This window comes from Narcine bancroftii, chromosome 2 (assembly GCF_036971445.1).
Source record: "Narcine bancroftii isolate sNarBan1 chromosome 2, sNarBan1.hap1, whole genome shotgun sequence".
Classification (NCBI taxonomy): domain Eukaryota; kingdom Metazoa; phylum Chordata; class Chondrichthyes; order Torpediniformes; family Narcinidae; genus Narcine; species Narcine bancroftii.
The window spans coordinates 45472598-45491281 of NC_091470.1; the positions used below are offsets into that span (position 1 = coordinate 45472598).

Below are 18684 nucleotides of genomic sequence, written 5' to 3' on the forward strand. Positions count from 1 at the left end.
ATAATTGTGGACAGAGGATTGCTCCACTAGAGAAACTTTAGCTAACTTGACAGCTGATATGGATTTGTAACACAAGTGCTCTGTCTAATAAGTGTGAGCGAGTAATTAAAGTATTAAATGGAACATTTGTTTTATAAAAGACTTGAAAATTGAAAGCAAATTATTGATCTTGTGTAATATTACAAAGTTATTCTTAATTGTTCAAAACAATTCTAAATTCTAATTGTAATTCTAAATTCTAACTAACTAACTGTAGAATTAAGTTGAGTAACATTGAGAAAACAGCCACTATGTTTTTCATTCTTCTGTCCACGTTGTCACCCTGGGTTCTACTTCTCCGTCTTCCCCCCAATTTTAGATAGAGAGACTCCTACTCTCTGTACAACACCTCACCTCTCAAGCGGGGATCTCGGTGTGTGAGCCTGCCTCACCCCCTTTCAGCTAGGTTCTTGGCTAGGGCTGTCGCCCACTTACTCCTACGGGACCCTCAGTCCCAGATTCGTGATCCTGTCAAATAGGATCCTGCTCGCAGCGCTAAATTTGTTGCGGAGAAAGAATCAACTGCCTACACCAGGGTATGCTTTGGAAGAGTTTTATTAGCAAGATATCTTGGAGAGCATGCCCAGCACCCAACCTGATCTTGCTCTGCTCACAGCCAGTTTTAACAGAGTTTATATACAATAAATGGCAGTGCATTCCTGCATGTGGGCTTCCTGTTGCGGTCAACCTGACAATATTTGGGAGTCAAGTGATGGTGTAGTAGCTGGTAGGGGAATACCAGCCCTCTTCAGAAAAGAAGAAATAAAGTGAAGAAAATACAAAGTTCAAGAAATGCAAAATATAACAAAAAAAGATAAAGTAGTAGAGAAAAGAAAGAAAATGGCATCCAAGAAGGAAAAAGTAAAAACCACGGGAAGAAAAGAAGTAAAGAAGCTGGAAGAGAAAGGAGAAGGTCTTACCTGCATGAAGAAACAGGGAGCCGTCGTGGAGAAGAGAGCCCGTTCTCCGAGGTTGGTGACGACCCTGCAGAGTCACGACACCCCGACCGCTGGACTGCGGTCTTTGGGCTCTTTGGGCCAAACAAAAGTGCGCAACCCCGCACCCTAAGGAGAAGGAGAACACCGATGGGAGGGGGGCTCAGCAGAGGAGCGGGCAAACACAACGTGACCAGCTGAGGGATGCCTTACGTCAGGGCTCTCAGCTGGAAGAAGCGGAAAGCGACAGGAAAGGGAGTGAAAGGAAAGAAGAGCAGCAGCAGGAGGCCCAACAGATGAGTAGTTCAGAAGAAGAGGACCAACAGTAAGAAGCAAAGCAAGAAGAAGCCAATCAAGAAGAAGCCCAGCAAAGTGAGACAAGCAACTCATCAGGAAAGTCAGAAGAGACACAGATACAAGGAAGAGAAGAAGACACAAACACAGGTACAGACACAGAAGAAGAGGATGAAGAAGACCAAGTCTGCACAGAGAAATAGAAATAAAACAGATGGACAGAATATAGATAATTTTTTTTCAAGAACAAATGAGAGCATTAAAAGAATGGTTGACATTAGAATTTAGTGAAATTAAAAGAAAAATGAAAAGTACAGAAGTTAAAGTGAATAGATTAGAGCTGATCATGACTGAAATAGGGAAAAGATTAGAAAATGTGGAGGAGCGAGAAACGACTGTGGAAATGGAAGTGAGGAAGAAAATTGGAAGAAAGTGATAAAAAAGTTAAAGAGTCACAAGAGTTGTTAGCTCAGAAAATTGATATGTTGGAAAATTATAGTAGGTGAAGCAATATAAAAATAGTGGGCCTAAAGGAAGATGAAGAAAGAATTTATAAAAGAGTGGATCCCAAAGGTCCTGGGAATGACAGAAATACAGGAAGGAATAGAAATAGAAAGGGCACACAGAGCACTAACTCCAAAACCACAGACACATCAAAAACAAAGCTCCATTTTTGTAAAAGTTTTGAGATATACAACAAGAGAAAATATACTGGAGTGGGAAAGGAATAAAATTAGAGAAAACAATAAACCATTGGAATACAAGGGTCAAAAAATATTTTTTTACCCAGACATAAGTTTTGAACTTTAAAGAAGAGGAAGGAGTTTAATACAGCATAATTGATCCTATCATAAAAAGGTTATAAATTTATATTAAGACATCCAGATGTGCTTAAAATGTTTATCCCTCGGGAACAAAACAGACTGTTCTCGGATCCGGAGGAAGCATGAGAATTTGCAGAACACCTGCAGTACGGAAGGAGATGAAGAGTTGTAACAAGAATGAAGAATGATGATAAAATATATATAAAGATGTAAAAATAATGTATATGTAAGAACTAAAGAAGGGAAAGAGAAGGGAAGAAAGGAAGTAAGGGGAAAAAAGAGGGCGAACTTTGTTATATGTGTAAAAAAAGTCTTTTCTGGGGGAGTTGGGTGGGAGAGAATAACCGTCACTGAGAAATCAATTGACGCTGGCGAGCGGGTTCGCAATCCAAATGGACAGGGGAGTTGTGGTTGCCCGACAAGGGATAAGGGCCAACTCAGAGATGGGGGAACATTTGGGACTAAAGGAATATTGTATGTGGGAGTTGTTGAAGTATTATGTTTTAAATGTGTTGCCATACATTGAGTTTAAAAAAGGAAAACTAAGAGATGAAAATGGGGAAAAGGGGGGTGGTGATGGTGAGAAAGCAGAAATTATGTGTAAACAGGATATGATATGGCCATGTTGAATTATAGGACTATAAATATTAATGGAATATATAACCAAATTAAACAGAAGAGGCTATTAAATTTACTGAAAAAAGAAAAGAATAGACATAGCATTTGTGCAGGAAATGCATCTAACTGAAGTGGAACATAATAAATTAAAGAGAGACTGGGTACAGCACATAGCAGCAGCATCATATAATTGAAAAGCTAGAGGTGTAGCTATATTAATTAATAAAAATGTACCAATCAAAATAGAAGAGGAAATAATAGATCCAGCAGGGAGGGATGTAATGATAAAGTGTCAGATATATTCAGAATTTTGGAATTTGCTCAATATATATGCACCTAATGAAGAGGATCAAAAGTTTATGCAAGATATTTTTTTGAAGATTGTAGATATGCAAGGGAATATAATGATAGGAGGGGATTTTATCCTTAATTTGGATTCAATGTTTGATAAAACTGGACAAAAGACTAGCAAAAAGAATAAAGTGGCCAAATTTATGGTTAAATCAATGCAGGAAATGAAACTTATGGATATATAGAGGAGGCAACACCCAAGAGAGAAGGAAATTTCATGTTATTCAAGTAGGCACAAAGCTTACTCAAGGATTGATACGTTTTTGTTGTCAGCCCATATTCAAGGGAGAGTTAGGAAAACTGAGTATAAAGCTAGACTATTATCAGATAATTCACCCCTGTTATTAGCAATAGAACTGGAGGACATCCCACCAAGAACATATAGATGGAGGTTAAACTGCATGTGACTTAAAAGGCAGGAATTTAGAGAGTTTATTGAACTCCAAATTTAAATGTACTTTGAAATAAATACGGAATCAGTGAAAGAAATTTATATTATGAGATGCAATTAAAGCTTTCATCAGAGGGCAGATAATAAGTTATGTAACTAAGATGAAAAAGGACTACAATCGGGAAATAGAACAGTTGGAAAGGGAGATAGTAAGTACAGAAAAGGAACCAGCAAAAGGGATGATATGACAAAAAGAAGTGTTGGCAGACAAAAAAAAATATGAAACATTACAAACATATAAGGTGGAGAAGAACATAATGAAAATAAAGCAAAAGTATTATGAACTAGGAGAAAAAACACACAAAATGTTAGCCTGGCAACTTAAAACAGAACAAGCTAAAAGAATTGTATTGGCATCAAGGAAAAACGACAAGCAAATTACATATAATCAAATGGAGATTAATGAGAACTTTAAGGAATTTTATGAACAATTATACCAAACTGAGAACAAGGGGAAAGATGATAAAATAGAAAAGTTTTTAGCTAAAATTGAACTGCTGAAATTGCAAGAAGAGGAACAAAACAAACTGATAAAAACCATTTGAAATAGACGAAGTACAGGATATATTAAAAAAGCTGCCAAACATTAAAATGCACAGAGAGGATGGATTCGCAATAGAATTCTATAAAACATTTAAAGAGTTATTAATTCCTCCTCTCCTGGAAGTAATGAACCAGATAGAAGAAACATAAAACTTGCCAGATTCACATAAGACAGCAATAATTTCAGTAATATCAAAGATGGGGAAGGATCTACTAACACCAGCGTCATATAGACCAATATGTCTACTTAATTCAGATTATAAGAAAACAGCGAAATTATTAGCAAACAGATTGGCCGATTGTGTACCAAAAATAGTAAAACAAGATCAAACTGGATTTATTAAGAAAAGACGAACTGCGGATAATGTCTGAAAATTTATTAATTTAATTCATGCAGTTCAATGAAATAAGATGTCAACAGTTGCTGTTGCTTTAGATGCAGAAAAAGCCTTTGACAGGGTAGGATGGAATTATTTATTCAAAGTATTAATGAGGTTCAATCTACCAGAAAAATATATTAATTGGATTAAAAAATCCAGAGATCTTTCTTCAAAGTTATATAAGAAGTAAGGAATTAGGCTTCAAACTGGATGAAGCGCAAAAAAGATTTATTATGATAGCATTAGCTGTAGCAAAAAAATGTATAATATCAACTTGGAAATCGGAAGAGAGCCTGAGAATACAGCAATGCTACATGGAAATGAATAAATGTAGTCCATTGGAAAATATAACATACAATTTAAAAAATAAAATCACATTATTTGAACAAATTTGGGAACTGTACATGGAACATAACAAAGAGGGCTTGCCTCAGACTTCCACCCCCTAAAATGATAAGAAGACAAAATGACTTGATCCAGTGTGTAAAAGTAGATGACACATTTTTCTTGTTTATTTTTCATTGTGTGATGACATTGTTTAATGGTTTTATTGTATTGTCTATGTTGAATGTTTATTAGTGTTGGAGGGGTGTGGGAGGGGGGAGGGAAGGTAGGGGGGAAATAGGGAGAAAATGCCACTGTGTATATTTAAGAGAGAAATGTTTGTCTGTATTTTGGTTGATATGGTTCACAGTGTGAAAAATAAAAAAATATTTTTTAAAAACCCCAAAAAAACAAACCTGACAATAGTTTATTATTGTGAACATTTTGCAAAAATTTAATCGTTTCATAGAATTCCAAAGCTCATCATGTCTGCAGATAAATTGCAACCTTGAGGTTTCCTGTCTCGACTTAAGCAATATTCAACTGATCTCGTATGTTCTTGTAAGCAACTGATGGGTGAACCCTTAACCCTTTGTGTTCAGATTTTCCTCCACATACACCACTAGCCTACTGCAGGGGACGATCTCTGTACCTGCAGGAAGTCCACCGGAGGACAGTCTACACCTGGGCCACCTTGCCCCTAGGGGGCTAACTCCACCTACACGGCTGTCAATCGCCCAACTGGGATATAGTCCTGAGCCAGCCTCTCCTGAGCAGTCACTCAGAAGCTACCATCACGGCCACTACTGTAGCAGAGACTTTTAGCCAAATAAAGCCTGTTGTACAGTCTTCAAGTTTGTGTCTGCTTACTGCTGCTGCAGTGGATCATATATACATAACAAAATCTTCAGTATCACAATTCAGTATACTTTTTCATACAGCGGCGCCATTTTGGCCGGCTGCCCCACCGCGTGGCTTACAAGCGGGGCCGGTTCGTCTGCCTTGTGGTGAGCCGCCACACTAAAGTAAATTTATGCTCTTACAATCAGCTGATGATTCCTATAGTAAAGTGCCATTTACAAACTTTGTATTATTTATGAACTTATTGTTATTTTGTTGAGAAGATCAAATGTAATATATTCAAATTTGTCAATGAAGGAAATCTGAATGGCAGTTGTGAGGAAAATGCAGAGAACATCAGGAGGATAGACAAGTTAAGTAAAGATAGGGTAGGAAGAATATAAATTGTGAAAAATGAGAGGTCATCCATTTAACATAATCTGGGTCTTTTTTTCCAGTTAGGTTGAAGGATTTGGATGATCATGTACATAAATCACTGAAAGTTAACATGAAGATATAGCAAACAATTAGGAATGCATGGATTATGTCGATCTTTATTGTGAATCGAATATAAAAGTGGAACTACCTTATTCCAGTTATATAGGATACTGGAGAAACAGGGTTAAGAATATTGAACGCAGGTCTTGTCTCTTGAACTCTGGAAGTATAAACTTAAAACAGGAGTGCAGTAAAGGTTCACCAAATTCAGTCCAAGGATGGTAGAATTTAGAAGAATGACAGGTAATCTCATTGAAACACAAAGTTATTCTTGTCAGAATAGATCCAATGCAAATGACTCTCCCTAGAAAGCATGTTTTAAACTATGGATTTATTGTTTTAAAATAAAGTGTTGGGTATTCTGGATAGAGATGACAAACAATTCTTTTCTCAGAGGGTTTTTTTTATTATTTCATTTTAAAAATAAATATACTGTGGAGATACACTGTTGCGGAGAAAGAATCAATTACCTACACCAGGGTAATGCTTCGGAGAGTTTTATTAGCAGATATCTTGGAGAGCATGCCCAGCATCCAGCCTGACCTTGCTCTGCTCACAGCCAGTTTTAACAGAGTTTATATACAATAAATGGCAGTTCATTCCAGCATGTGGGCTTCCTGTTGCAGTCAACCTGATAATAGTTTATAATTGTAAATATTTGGCAATTTAATAATTGTTTCACAGAATTCAAAAGCTTATATGTGCAGATAAGCATGTCTGCAGATAAATCACAATCTTGAGGTTCCCTGCCTCCAATTAAGCAATATGCAACTGACTCTTGTATGTTTGTGTTCAGATTTTCCTCCACTATGAGGTGGCATGAGGTGGTTCTGCTGTCTGATACCACCACAGAAACCTGCACCAAGGGACTCATCGACACAAGGGTGTCCAGATTTGGAGTCCCTGAGTGCCTAACCTCAGACAGGGGGGGACACAATTTACCTCTGGGCTCTGGGCAGGTCTGGCTAACTTACTGAGGACACAACTCCACCACAGCACACTTATTACCCTCAGGCCAACACATTGGTTGAGTGGTTCCACAGCCACCTCAAGGCAGCCTTGATGGTCTGGCTCAAGGTTCCTAACTGGGTGGACGAACTGCCTTGGGTCCTGCAGGGGATTCGTACTGCGCTGAAGGAGGACTTCAATGCCTTGGCAGCGGAAATGGTCTACGGCATGCCTTTAATTATTCTGGGAGAGTTCCTGGCCCCCAACCAATGCCCAGAAGACCCTGTGGTGAACCTCAAGAGCCTGTGGCAAAAAGTGGGGTCCCTGTTCCCGCGGAAACCCATACCACATGGTCTGCCCAAACATAATGTCCCCAGGGACTTAAAGACTTGTTACGATGTGTTTGTGAGGAGGCTGCACACCGGCTGCCCCTACAACAAGCCTATAAGAAGTCCTACAGCGTCATCAGGGACGGTGGCTTCACCTTCATCCTCTACATTGGTGGTAAGAAGAAGAATTTTGCCATGAACTGCCTGAAGCCGGCATACATGGACTGTAATGAGCTAGTCTCCCCTCCTCCCCTGCAACGCAGGGGCAGACTGTACAAGGCTACGGACAATGACCTGGTCACCAGTTCTGGAGGAGGGGGCATTGTGTAGCGGCCCACGCACGGAGGTGTGGACCGGCCCACAAAATGGCCAATGAAAGCGGCGACTGTGTAGACCTGGGTGTGACCTGCTGCACAGTGGGAATTTGTGGAACTCTGGTGGGAATGCTGGCCAATCCCAGGCTGGTGCTCCAATGACGCAGGGTCCTGACGTCAGCGTTTTGGGCCCATGCAAGTATGACGGACAGAGCAATAAACCAGTCTTGTTTCCAAGGCTTTGGGGTACATGTCATTCTACATGCTTGCGCAGTGTGAACACTACAGGCCTATGCTTCAACACTGAATTTGATAGACTGAAATTTGAAGTAACTTTCTAGATTTTGGCCTGGACTGTAATGGTTTGGGTATATCACGTACGCGCTTGGCTGGGGAGGGATTGAGTGTTAAGGATAGTTTAAAAGTTAAGATCATAGTTTAAGAGTAAGAAATAAAATTAGTGTTTTACAATAAAGCACTGTCTGATTCATTGTCTATTGCTGCTCGTTATGTGTGGTTCATAACAATATGAAATCCCTTCATTCCTGGAATCATCCTTGTGACCACATCCTTTCCAAAATGAGGAGCCCAAAACTGCTCACAGTACCTCCAAGAGAGGTCTCACTAGTGACATATAAATCAAAGGAGAATAATCAAATCCTATCCTCCAGTTTGGATTCTGGGGACAGAATCAAAACCTGATTCTTTTGCTGTGCTCGCAAGCCCCAATTTCTTAATGTTTTGTCTTATTTTTCAATTATTGTATGCTATTGCCTGAATATTGTCCTCTTCCAGCACATTTAAAACAAAAGCTGGCCTTTTCTTTATCTTTTGCAAAGGATATATTGATTTTTTTGTAGTTATTTAAGTGCTCCTTGAAATTTATTGCAAACTTGAATGTAATCCAGGTTCACAGAGTGTGGCCAGATCATTGAAATTAGTTGACCTCTGATGACCATAAGAAATAGGACACCATAGCAACAGAAGAGAATGGAGTAGCAGTAAGCCATCTGGCCCCTTGTGCTTCCTCTGCCATTCAATCAGATTATGGCTGATCTTGCAATGGATTCAGATCTACTTATCTGCCTGTTCCCCAGAACCTTAATTTCCCCCATTAATCAAAAAATGTATGTCTTGAATACATTTCATGAGGCAGTCTCTTCTGCTTCTTTGGGCAGAGAATTCCACACATTCACTAGACCCTGGCAAAAGCAGTTCATTCTCAACCCTGTCATAAATCTGAATCTTGAGCCTATCTATATCTCCTAGTTCTTGCATCATCTGCCAGTGGAAACAACCTCTCTGCTTCCATTTGATCTATTCTTTTCATCCTTCTAAACTCCAGGGAGTATAGTCCTGGGCTACTCAATCTTGACATTATTTAACCGCCTCATTTCCAGAATCAGCCTGGTGAACCTTCTCTGCACTGCCTCAAAAGCCAGTATATCCTGGAGTCACATGATGGAGTAGTGGCTGGTCGAGTGAAACCAGCCCTCTCCAGAGAAAAGAAAAAAAAAGTTTGAAAAAACAGAGCTCAATAAACATAAAATACAGGAAGAGAAAGTTACAGAGAAGAGACAGAAGATGGCACCCAAAATTATTAAGAATTCTGTTATTAAGAATAACAGAGAAAAGGGAAGAAGGAAAATCACTGGAGAAGAAAGAAGAAGGGCTTACCTGCACGTCGGAGCAGAGAGCCACCGATCTCTGATGTTGGTGAGTCCCCACAGGAGCGGTGTCCTCCCGACCGACGGTCTTCAAAAATGGCTCTCAGAGCCAAGAAGAGGTGCGCTACTGCACATGTGCGAAGAGTTGCGCATGCGCAGTGCGCAAGTAAAAGAAAAGGTTAACGCTGGCGGGAGGGGGATTCAGCTGAGGAGTGGCCAGCTGCGGAGTGGCCAGCTGAGAGACGCTCAGTATCAGGGCGTTCAGCTGGGGGAAGTAAGCAAGAAAGAAGAAGAGAAGAGTAGTGAGAAAGAGAATGAAGGGCTGGAAGAGGGTGAGCGGCAATGGGCAGGGGACGACCTGTGGCAGGAAGCCCAGCAGTGGGTCGGCCTGCAGCAGGGGGCCCAGCAGTGGGTCAACTTGCAGCAGGAGACCCAACAATGGGTCGACCTGCAGCAGGAGGCCCAAAAGCTGGAGGCCCAGCAAGGATATAGAAGCAGCTCACCAGAGAAGGATGAAGATATACAGATACAGAGAAGAGAAGAAGATGACACAGACATAGATACAGACACAGAAGAAAAGGAGAAAGAAGACCAAGAATTTCAAAGGAAAGAAGAAGGTTAAATAGAAGGACAAAGTTTAGATAAAGCTTTTTTTGAAGAACAAATGAGGTCATTAAAAGAATGGCTATCACTAGAATTTAGTTCTATCAAAAGAAAAATGAAAAGAGCTGAAGACAGAATGCAAAGCTTAGAGTTGGTCATGACTGAAATAGAGAAAAAAGTAGAAAATGTGGAGGAATGAGAAACTGCTGTAGAAATGGAGATAAATTAATTAAGAGGGAAGTTGGAAGAGAGCAAGAAAAAAAAAATTAAAGAGACACAAGATTTATTGTCACAAAAAATTGATGTATTGGAAAACTACAGTAGGCGAAACAACATAAAAATAGTGGGCCTGAAAGAAGGCAAAGAAGGGTCAGATATGAAGGAATTTATAAAAGGATGGATCCCGAAGGTGCTGGGAATGTCAGATTCACATAAAGAAATAGAAATTGAAAGGGCGCATGGAGCACTAGTACTGAAACCGCAACCACATGAAAAACCGAGATCCATATTGGTAAAACTTTTAAGATATACAACAAGGGACAACATACTGGAGCAGGCAAGAAAGAAGGTTAGAGAAGACAATAAGCTGTTGGAATATAAGGGACAAAAAATATTTTTTTACCCGGACATAAGCTTCGAACTTTTAAAGAAGGGGAAGGAATTCAACACGGTAAAAACAATCTTATGGAAAAAAGGTTATAACTTTATATTAAGACATCCGGCAGTACTCAAAGTATTTTTTCCTGGGGAACGGAATAGACTGTTCTCGGACCCAAAGAAACCCCAAGAATTTACTGAACATTTGCAGGACAGGAAAAGAGAGGAGGAGGAGTGACAAGAAGGAAGACTGGCAAGAAAATATACAAAAATATGTAAAAATATAAAGTAAAGATAATGTATATATAAAGATTTAAAGATGGATAAGAGAAGGGAAAGAAGGGGAAAAAAAAGAGCTTTGTTATATGTATAGGAAAATAGTGTTCTTGGGGGGGGTTGGGGGTGGAGAATAATGGTCACTGCGAAACCGGTTGACGCTTGCGAGTAAGTTCGCAAACCGAATGAAGGGGAGTGTGGTTGCCGTCAAGGGACAAGGGGCAATTCAAAGAGGGTAAGTTCATTTGGGGTTAAAGGGTTATTGCTTGTGGGGATTGTTGGGGTATTTCATATTTCATGTCTTAAGTGCGTTGTCATATATTGAGATTACAAAGGAAAACTTAAAAAACAGTAATGAAAAAAAAAGGAGATGGAGGTGGTGAAGAGGCAGAAAAGAAGTGAAAATAAAGATATAAAATGGCCACGTTGGACTATATGACTATAAACATTAACGGAATATATAACCAAGTTTAAGTGTATCCCATTAAAAAAAAATCACATATAATTTAAAAGACAAAGTTACATTGTTTGAAAAAAAAAACCTGGGAACCATATATGGAACATAACAGAAAGAGCAGGCCTCAGACCACCACCACCTGAAATGATAAGAAGATAAACATGATTAGATTTAATGTGTATAAGTAGATGACACATCTTTTTTGTTTGTATTCCTTTTGTATAAAGGTATTGTTTTATTGTATTTTATATGTTCAATATTTACTGGTTTTGGAGGGGGGTGGGAAGGGGGGATGGGGGAAAAAAAGAGAAAATGTCACTGTGAATATTTAAAGAGATGGATCTGTAAATATATTGGTTGATATGGTTCATAGTGCGGTAAATAAAGAATTACAAAAAAAAAGCCAATATATCCTTAAGAGATCGGAACTATACATCGTACTCTTAAGTGCAGCCTCACCAATACCCTTTACAGTTGCAGCAGAACCTCCCTTCTCTTAAATCTAATTAGTCACAGCCAGGGCTACCCTAACAAAACAGATTTGAAATTTAATCAATATATTGCTCATATCCATAAGGTTGCTCAGAAGATACAGCTCTGGGTCGCATGTGAGGGCCACTCCTGTTACTCTTGTTAGTGTTTCAGCAATATCATGCCAGAATGATCTTACCTTAACACGACCATGTAGAATGTAGAAAGGTTCCAATTTCGACGCCACACCTAAAGGATATTTCAGATTTTAAGTTATCAATTTTTTTGTGGCGTAAGATATAGTTTTTTTTTGAAAACTATTTATAAATTTAAGATACATGCACAAAAAAACCCCACCCCTTCTCCCCCAACCCCAACTAATTCCTCAAGGGGAGCAAAAAAAAAACACATATCAATTAATTGCATCAGCTGTGTGATGTGTCAAACGCACAATACCAAAAAAAATTAGGATATTTCCAAGCCAATAAATTTCAAATAAGGCAACCACATCTGAAAAAAAAAGGTAATTATTATACAGGTTATACGTTATCTTCTCCAAATGAATACAGGATCTTAACTCATTATGCCAATGAGGCATATTCAATTCCACATTATCTTTCCATGCAATCGCAATATATTTCCGTGCTTCTGCTAATACCAGACGAACAAACGCCATCTGAAACTTATCCAAATTTAAACCATAAGTCAAAGATACAGTATAACCCAATAAAAAATTAATGGATCCAATGGTAATTTAATCTTAAATAAATCTTCCAAAAAGTTTTTAATTTTTATCTGAAATAGTTGAACTTTGTCACAAGACAAAACTGCATGTAAAAATGTTCCAGTGTGAATCCCACATCTAAAACACAAATCTGAATTACTAAAACCATATATTTTTAACTTTTCAGGAGACAAATATAACTGATGTAAAAAGTTATAATTGACTAAGCTATACCTTACATTATCACACTCTCTTGACACATAACTTCCCATTCCTCCTGAGAAATATCAAAAGATAAATCTTCCTCCCATTTAATTCTAGGTTTACTTAAACCTGGTTTACTCACCTTATCTTGTAACAAAGCATACATTTCTGAAATAAACCCCTTTTTTGATGCACCCAAAATTAAAATCTCAAACTTAGTTAATTTAGGTAGCATCATTTCTCTTCCAAAATTATCTATCACTAAAGCTCGCTCCTGATAATATACAAATAGGGAATTTGATGGTATCCCAAACTTCTCTCAAAGCCTAGTAAAAGAAAGAAATTGTCCATCTTCAAAATAATCATCGGCCACCGTAATACCCTTAGAGTCCCAAATCTTTAAATACGCATTATTTATTGAGAAAGAAATAACTTTATTCTGATATAACAGTGTTTGAGCTGTAATTTTACCCCTAGAACCTATAATTTTTTTTCGTCCAAATCTCCAACAATCTTTATATAAATTAAATTATGTACCTTTATTAAAAAAATAAAGTAGATTTGAATAAATGAAAAGATCTTCCCATAACATTAATATGCCATGTGAATTATATTAAGATGAATATTTTTCCATGTATTTAATATCTTTTTCAATCAATTCAATGTGTACTTCCAAAGGTATTTTTTTCGGGAATTGAATACTGCGGTGAGAATGTTTTTGTGGAAAGGTAAATTAGCTGGGGTAGCATTGCAGAAATTGACCTGGAAGTATGCTCTAGGTGGACTTCAATTGCCTCATTTTCAGAATTATTATGAGGCTGCTCAATTAAAATTTATTAATAGGATGGGTGGGTATAAATATTCAGATGAATCACTGAACAAAGTGTGAAGTTTTGGATTGTCATTCATGAAATAAATGGAGGAACTGAAAGCTCTAATTTGTTTTGTCCTCTAGATGGCTTCTTGGTTTCAAAAATTATGCTCACAGTCAAATACTGCCGACATATGCTTATACCTTGGGACCAAGCCAGGATCTGTAATTTTTTTTAGCAGTTTATGGCTTTAAAGATATGTAAAAATTCACAAATTAAACAAAAAAAAATTTTAAGCTCATTCATTAAATCATCTGGCATGGGATCCGTGGAACCTTGGCTGTGTGGATTTGGAATTAGCTTGCCTGCAGAAGGCAGAGGGTGGTAGTCAATGGAATGCCTTCTGCCTGAAGGTTGGTGACTAAGGTCATATGGATGATGGAGAAGGTTGTTGTAGGTTACAATAGGATAAGACTGGATATACAATTGGGTGGAGAAGTGGCTTATGGAGTTCAATCAGAAAATTTTTGAAGTTATGCACTTTGGAAGGTCAGACAAAGATGGGGTACATGGTTAATAGCAGGATTCTTAATGGTATTGAGGAACAGAGATTTTAGGGTCCAAGTCCTTACATCCCTCAAGGTTGCATTTGGTGTGCTGGTCTTTGTTAGTTGCGGAATATTGCCAATCTGTTTGGACCACTCTTGGAGTGTTGTGTTCAGTTCTGGTATCCTCGTTACAGGAAGCTTTGAAGAGCAGGCAGAAGAGATTTACCAGGATGTTGCCTGGATTGGAGAACATGTTACATGAAGCAAGATTGAACAAACACGGGGTTTTTGGAACAACAAAGGATGAGGTATAGGTAGGGGGAACAGCCAGTAGCTTATTCCTGGGGGCTACAAATAGCAAGTACCAGACATCTGTTTAAGATGGAGGAAAATTTAGTGGAGATGCCAGAACCTTTTTATATCGAGGTCCTTTGTTGTGGGCCAAAGAGCCTGTACTGTGCTATAATGTTCTATTTTTGTAGAAAGTAGAGGCATTGATGTGCATTCATCTTGATGTGCAGGCTTTAGGAGAGATTTTCTAATTTATGGACTGCACCCCCCCCCCCGTCAGGAACTTGGAGTACTTACTTTCTCTATTGCAGACTGGTGCATGGGGACCCTCACCCCATCTTCATTCAATCCACAATAAGCTGCTTGGTCTTGTTGATGTTGAGAACAAGATTATTGCTCTGGCACCACACAACCAGATTCTTGATCTGCATCCTCTACTCTGACACATCGTTCTCCATTATTCAGTCAACAACAGTGGTGTCGACAATGAATTTATAGATTGTGTTTGAGCTGAACTTGTCTATGCAGCCATGTGTGTGCAGGGAATAGGGCAGGGTACTGAGCATGCAGCCTTGGGGATGCCTGTATTGATGATAAGCCTGGAAGAGATGATGTTGATCTGCACTGATTGAGGTAGGTGGATGTGGAAGTCAAGGATCCAATTGCAGAGGGGTGTACAGTCCTGGATCCCTTAGTTTGATCACATTTTGCTGCTATGGTGATGCTGAACACTGAGCTGTAGTCAATGAGCAATAGCCTGATGTAAGTGTTCTTGTGGTCCAGGTGATCTAACGCAGAGTGGCATCTCCAGTTGATCTGTGTGATAATAGGCAAATTGAATTTAATTTGTATAAAAATGTCACATTCCAAAAATTTAAGGTGACATGTCTTTCTAAATGCTTTCTATTTGGGTAGAACAAGTAAATCTGTCACAACTTTCCTCTGTATATTTTCAGTGCCCCTGCTTTCAATTTGGGCTAAACTGCTATTAATTTGAGCCAAAGATGAAATGATGATCAGTTGTTGAACTATTCTATTTTTATTTGATTACTTGCTTCCAAGTTGCAGGTTTTGTGCTTGTTCTCTTTCCAAAGTCGAATTAATTCAATGTTGTTAAACAACAACTAAATCATGTTTGTTTTCCACATAGTAAACTGGGAGGCTGTTTGGAGACCAACTTCCACTAAGAAGTTTAAAGTACACACCAACATGAATCGAAATGTGGGATTATTGCGGCTATTTCCAGGAATTACTGCGGCCACGGTAACTGTAATTTTTTGGATTGATTTAGCTAAAAATATCTCGATAGTCAAAATGAGATGCAAATTCTAGCCAAAAAAATTTGAAAGGAAAAAAAATTATGCAGCAATATCTCTGGGATCCAGAATTCAAGCAACAGGAAACCCAATTATCTGCCAAAAAATAAATCAAGGAAATAAATGAATAAATAAATAGACAGTGGATAAGAATAAATACAAATTTAAATAAAAATTTAAAATTGTAAAATTAAATATTCTCCATGCAACACCACCCCTTGGTGAAGATGGGAGCAAACATTCAGCCAGTGGAGCACCCCAGTCATGCCCCTGCCTCAGCAGCTGTTTGAATAAAGTTGTGGATGAAGAACTGGCCGATGGCGCTGGGGCAACTCTGCCAAAGTGTCTCCCTATCCCTGCCTAGTAAGAGTATTTATCTTTATTAATATTAAGTATATTAGTTAGGCTTTATGTGTAAACTTGGAGGTGGGGGTGGGGTTAATTATGGTGGAGGCAGTTAGCGCAGTGGTACAACACTGTTATGATTTGAATTTAATTTTGCAAGTTACGGGAATTAGCTGATTAAAGTGAACTTTATGTAATTAAAAGCTACATTGCTGAATCTTTTCAAATTACATTTTGCACTGTCTTCTCTTTTAAATAGTGTATTCTTAATGCAGGTGTATTAGTTAGGCATTGGAAGAGTTTGTCTCAGTCAACTGGAAAATTCACATATCTGCCATCCACAATTCCCTTAGGTGTTGGATACCAGGAATTTTACTGTGTATAAGTATTTCCAGAACAGTAATGGTGCGACATTCACAACACTATCTGGTGCTATCAATGCCTAGGTGAGACATGAAATCTGTTCAAGTTCACAAGGAATCATTTGAAAATTATCAAAATTGTTGACACTAAATGAACAACAACAATTCTGTGTCCAAGTGGGATGGGATAGGCTGAGGGATTTGTGATATTTGATTATCAAAATGCAAAACTTTAAATTTCTCATCAAATTCTTTTCTGGCTGAAGTTATACTTATGAAATTGACTTTAAAAACAATCAGGAAAATAAAAATACCACAGATGTGGAAATAAAAAAATAAAAATTGGAAATGCTAGAAACACTCAGGAGGTAAACAATATCTGTAGAAATAGAAACCATTTAACTCTTTCCACAGATGCTCCCTGTTGTAGAGTTATGCAGCAGGGAATAGAATCTTTGGCCCAACTTATTCATGCCAGGTAAGTTACTCCCATTTGCTTGTGTTTGGCCCCTTTCCCTCTGAATCTTCCGTGTCCTTGTACCTGTCTCAACTTTTAAATGTTGTAATTGTAACTCCCTCTACCATTTCCTCTGGCAGTTGATTCCACCTACTTCAGTGTGGGAAAAGCATGTCCTTAAGGACTCCTTCTCACCTGAAACTTAAGCTCTCTAATTTTAAATTCCCCTGCCATGGGATAAAGATCCCTCAATCTTCTATGCTCCAGAGAAAACAGTTGCATCCATTCCAGTCTCTTGTAACTTAAGCTGACAGTCCTGGCAACATCCTTGTGATTTTTTTTCTCTCTCTGTACACTTTCCAGATTAGTAACATGCATCCATAACTTGGTGACCAGAAGCGTCCATTTGTGCTCTCAACCAATGACTGTACAGTTGCAAGTTAACTTCCTATATCCTGTACTTTGTGCCTTGCTGTTAAAGTTTCCATGCATTTCAAACCTTAGAATAAATTTCAGGATCACAGCCATGTTAAAAATAGCACTTTATTTGTTTTGCAAAACTTGAGAGTTCTGTAACTACAGGGCACACTGTCAGCATGCAGCTAGACCTGCAGTAAGTGAGCCTGCTAACTGGTCAGAATCCTCTGCTTATATTCAGTTGTCTCTCTTTGATCTCAGTCAGTGGTCAAGCTGGTTCCTATTTCCTATTCCTTATCTCCTATTTTCCTGAACTCTGGCATAACCACTTGCTTTGATCAAGCATTTTCGACTCTTCTAGTGGCACCCAATAAATATAGCAGACCCTGTTACTGTAAGCTTTTTCGTCAACCTGGAAATTGGAAGATAATTTGAAAATACAACAATGGTATATAAAAATGAATAAATGTATTCCATTAGAAAAAATAACATATAGTTTAAGAAATAATATTGAAATATTCGAACAAATATGGGAGCCTTACATTAAATACAATAGCGAAAACCTACCGGGGACAAACATTAGCTAAGTTGATGGAAGGAGAAGGAAAGAAAAGAATGGACTCAGTAGAATTTCTAGTGTATTTTTGTTGAATGACAACATTGTCTGACTGGTTTAATGCAACCTAGATTGTATACCTAAAATGGATGAGGGGGGGGTGGGGGGTGGGGGGGTGGTCTGGGAGGAGGGAGGGGGGGGGAGAAAAAGTCACTGTATATGTGTGAAAAAGAAAAAGTGTATATCATGGCTAATGAGATTTATGGTGTGAAAAATAAAAAATTTAAAAAAAAAGATAAGAAACTAACATTTGGAATCTGGTATAACTTAATCATGCACAAGTTTCATCCTCCTTTGTATGCAAGACTTGTGTGAGATCCAAAGGCAGAACATCCTGTTTTTACATCAAGGAGACATTACTCTAAACATTAAGCTTGTACATTTTATTTAGCTTTGTTCTTGAGACCACCTAATCTGAGAAACTCAATACTAACAGAGATTTACTCGCAAGCTATGGATGCACTGATGAGAGCCTGAAGTGTCTAGGTATTTATGATCACCACTTCATTCTCTCACAAAGCAGCAAAGCACAAGTGAATATTAAGTAAAATTGATCATCTACATTATCTACATAAAGGCAGACCTTTACTTCACACTGCCTGATAAAGGTTAGCATGCCCAAACCTTCACCACCCTTTCCACCAGTCACATGACTTTCAAGGAATTACGTATATGTACCCCTAGGTGTCACCGTTCAGACAGTTTCTGAAAATGTCAATGACTGATCTGCAATAAGTAACTTTTAAACTAAATATCATGTTTTTAAATTTTGATTGCATTAAACAAGGTTTAAAAATTATGTTGTTTGCATCTTGATTATGAAAGGCAGCAGC

At 38.3% G+C, this 18684-nt stretch overlaps 1 protein-coding gene across 2 annotated transcripts in view; it reads left to right on the forward strand.

Moving 5' to 3' along the window:
• The window catches only part of aspg (asparaginase homolog (S. cerevisiae)), a 92665-nt gene that overhangs the window by 34178 nt on the left and 39803 nt on the right, over positions 1-18684 (forward strand). For both annotated transcript variants that reach the window (XM_069916548.1, XM_069916549.1), the window contains exon 7: positions 15489-15601. In XM_069916548.1, the coding sequence (XP_069772649.1) occupies positions 15489-15601 (113 nt within the window). The remainder of the gene's footprint in view (positions 1-15488; positions 15602-18684) is intronic.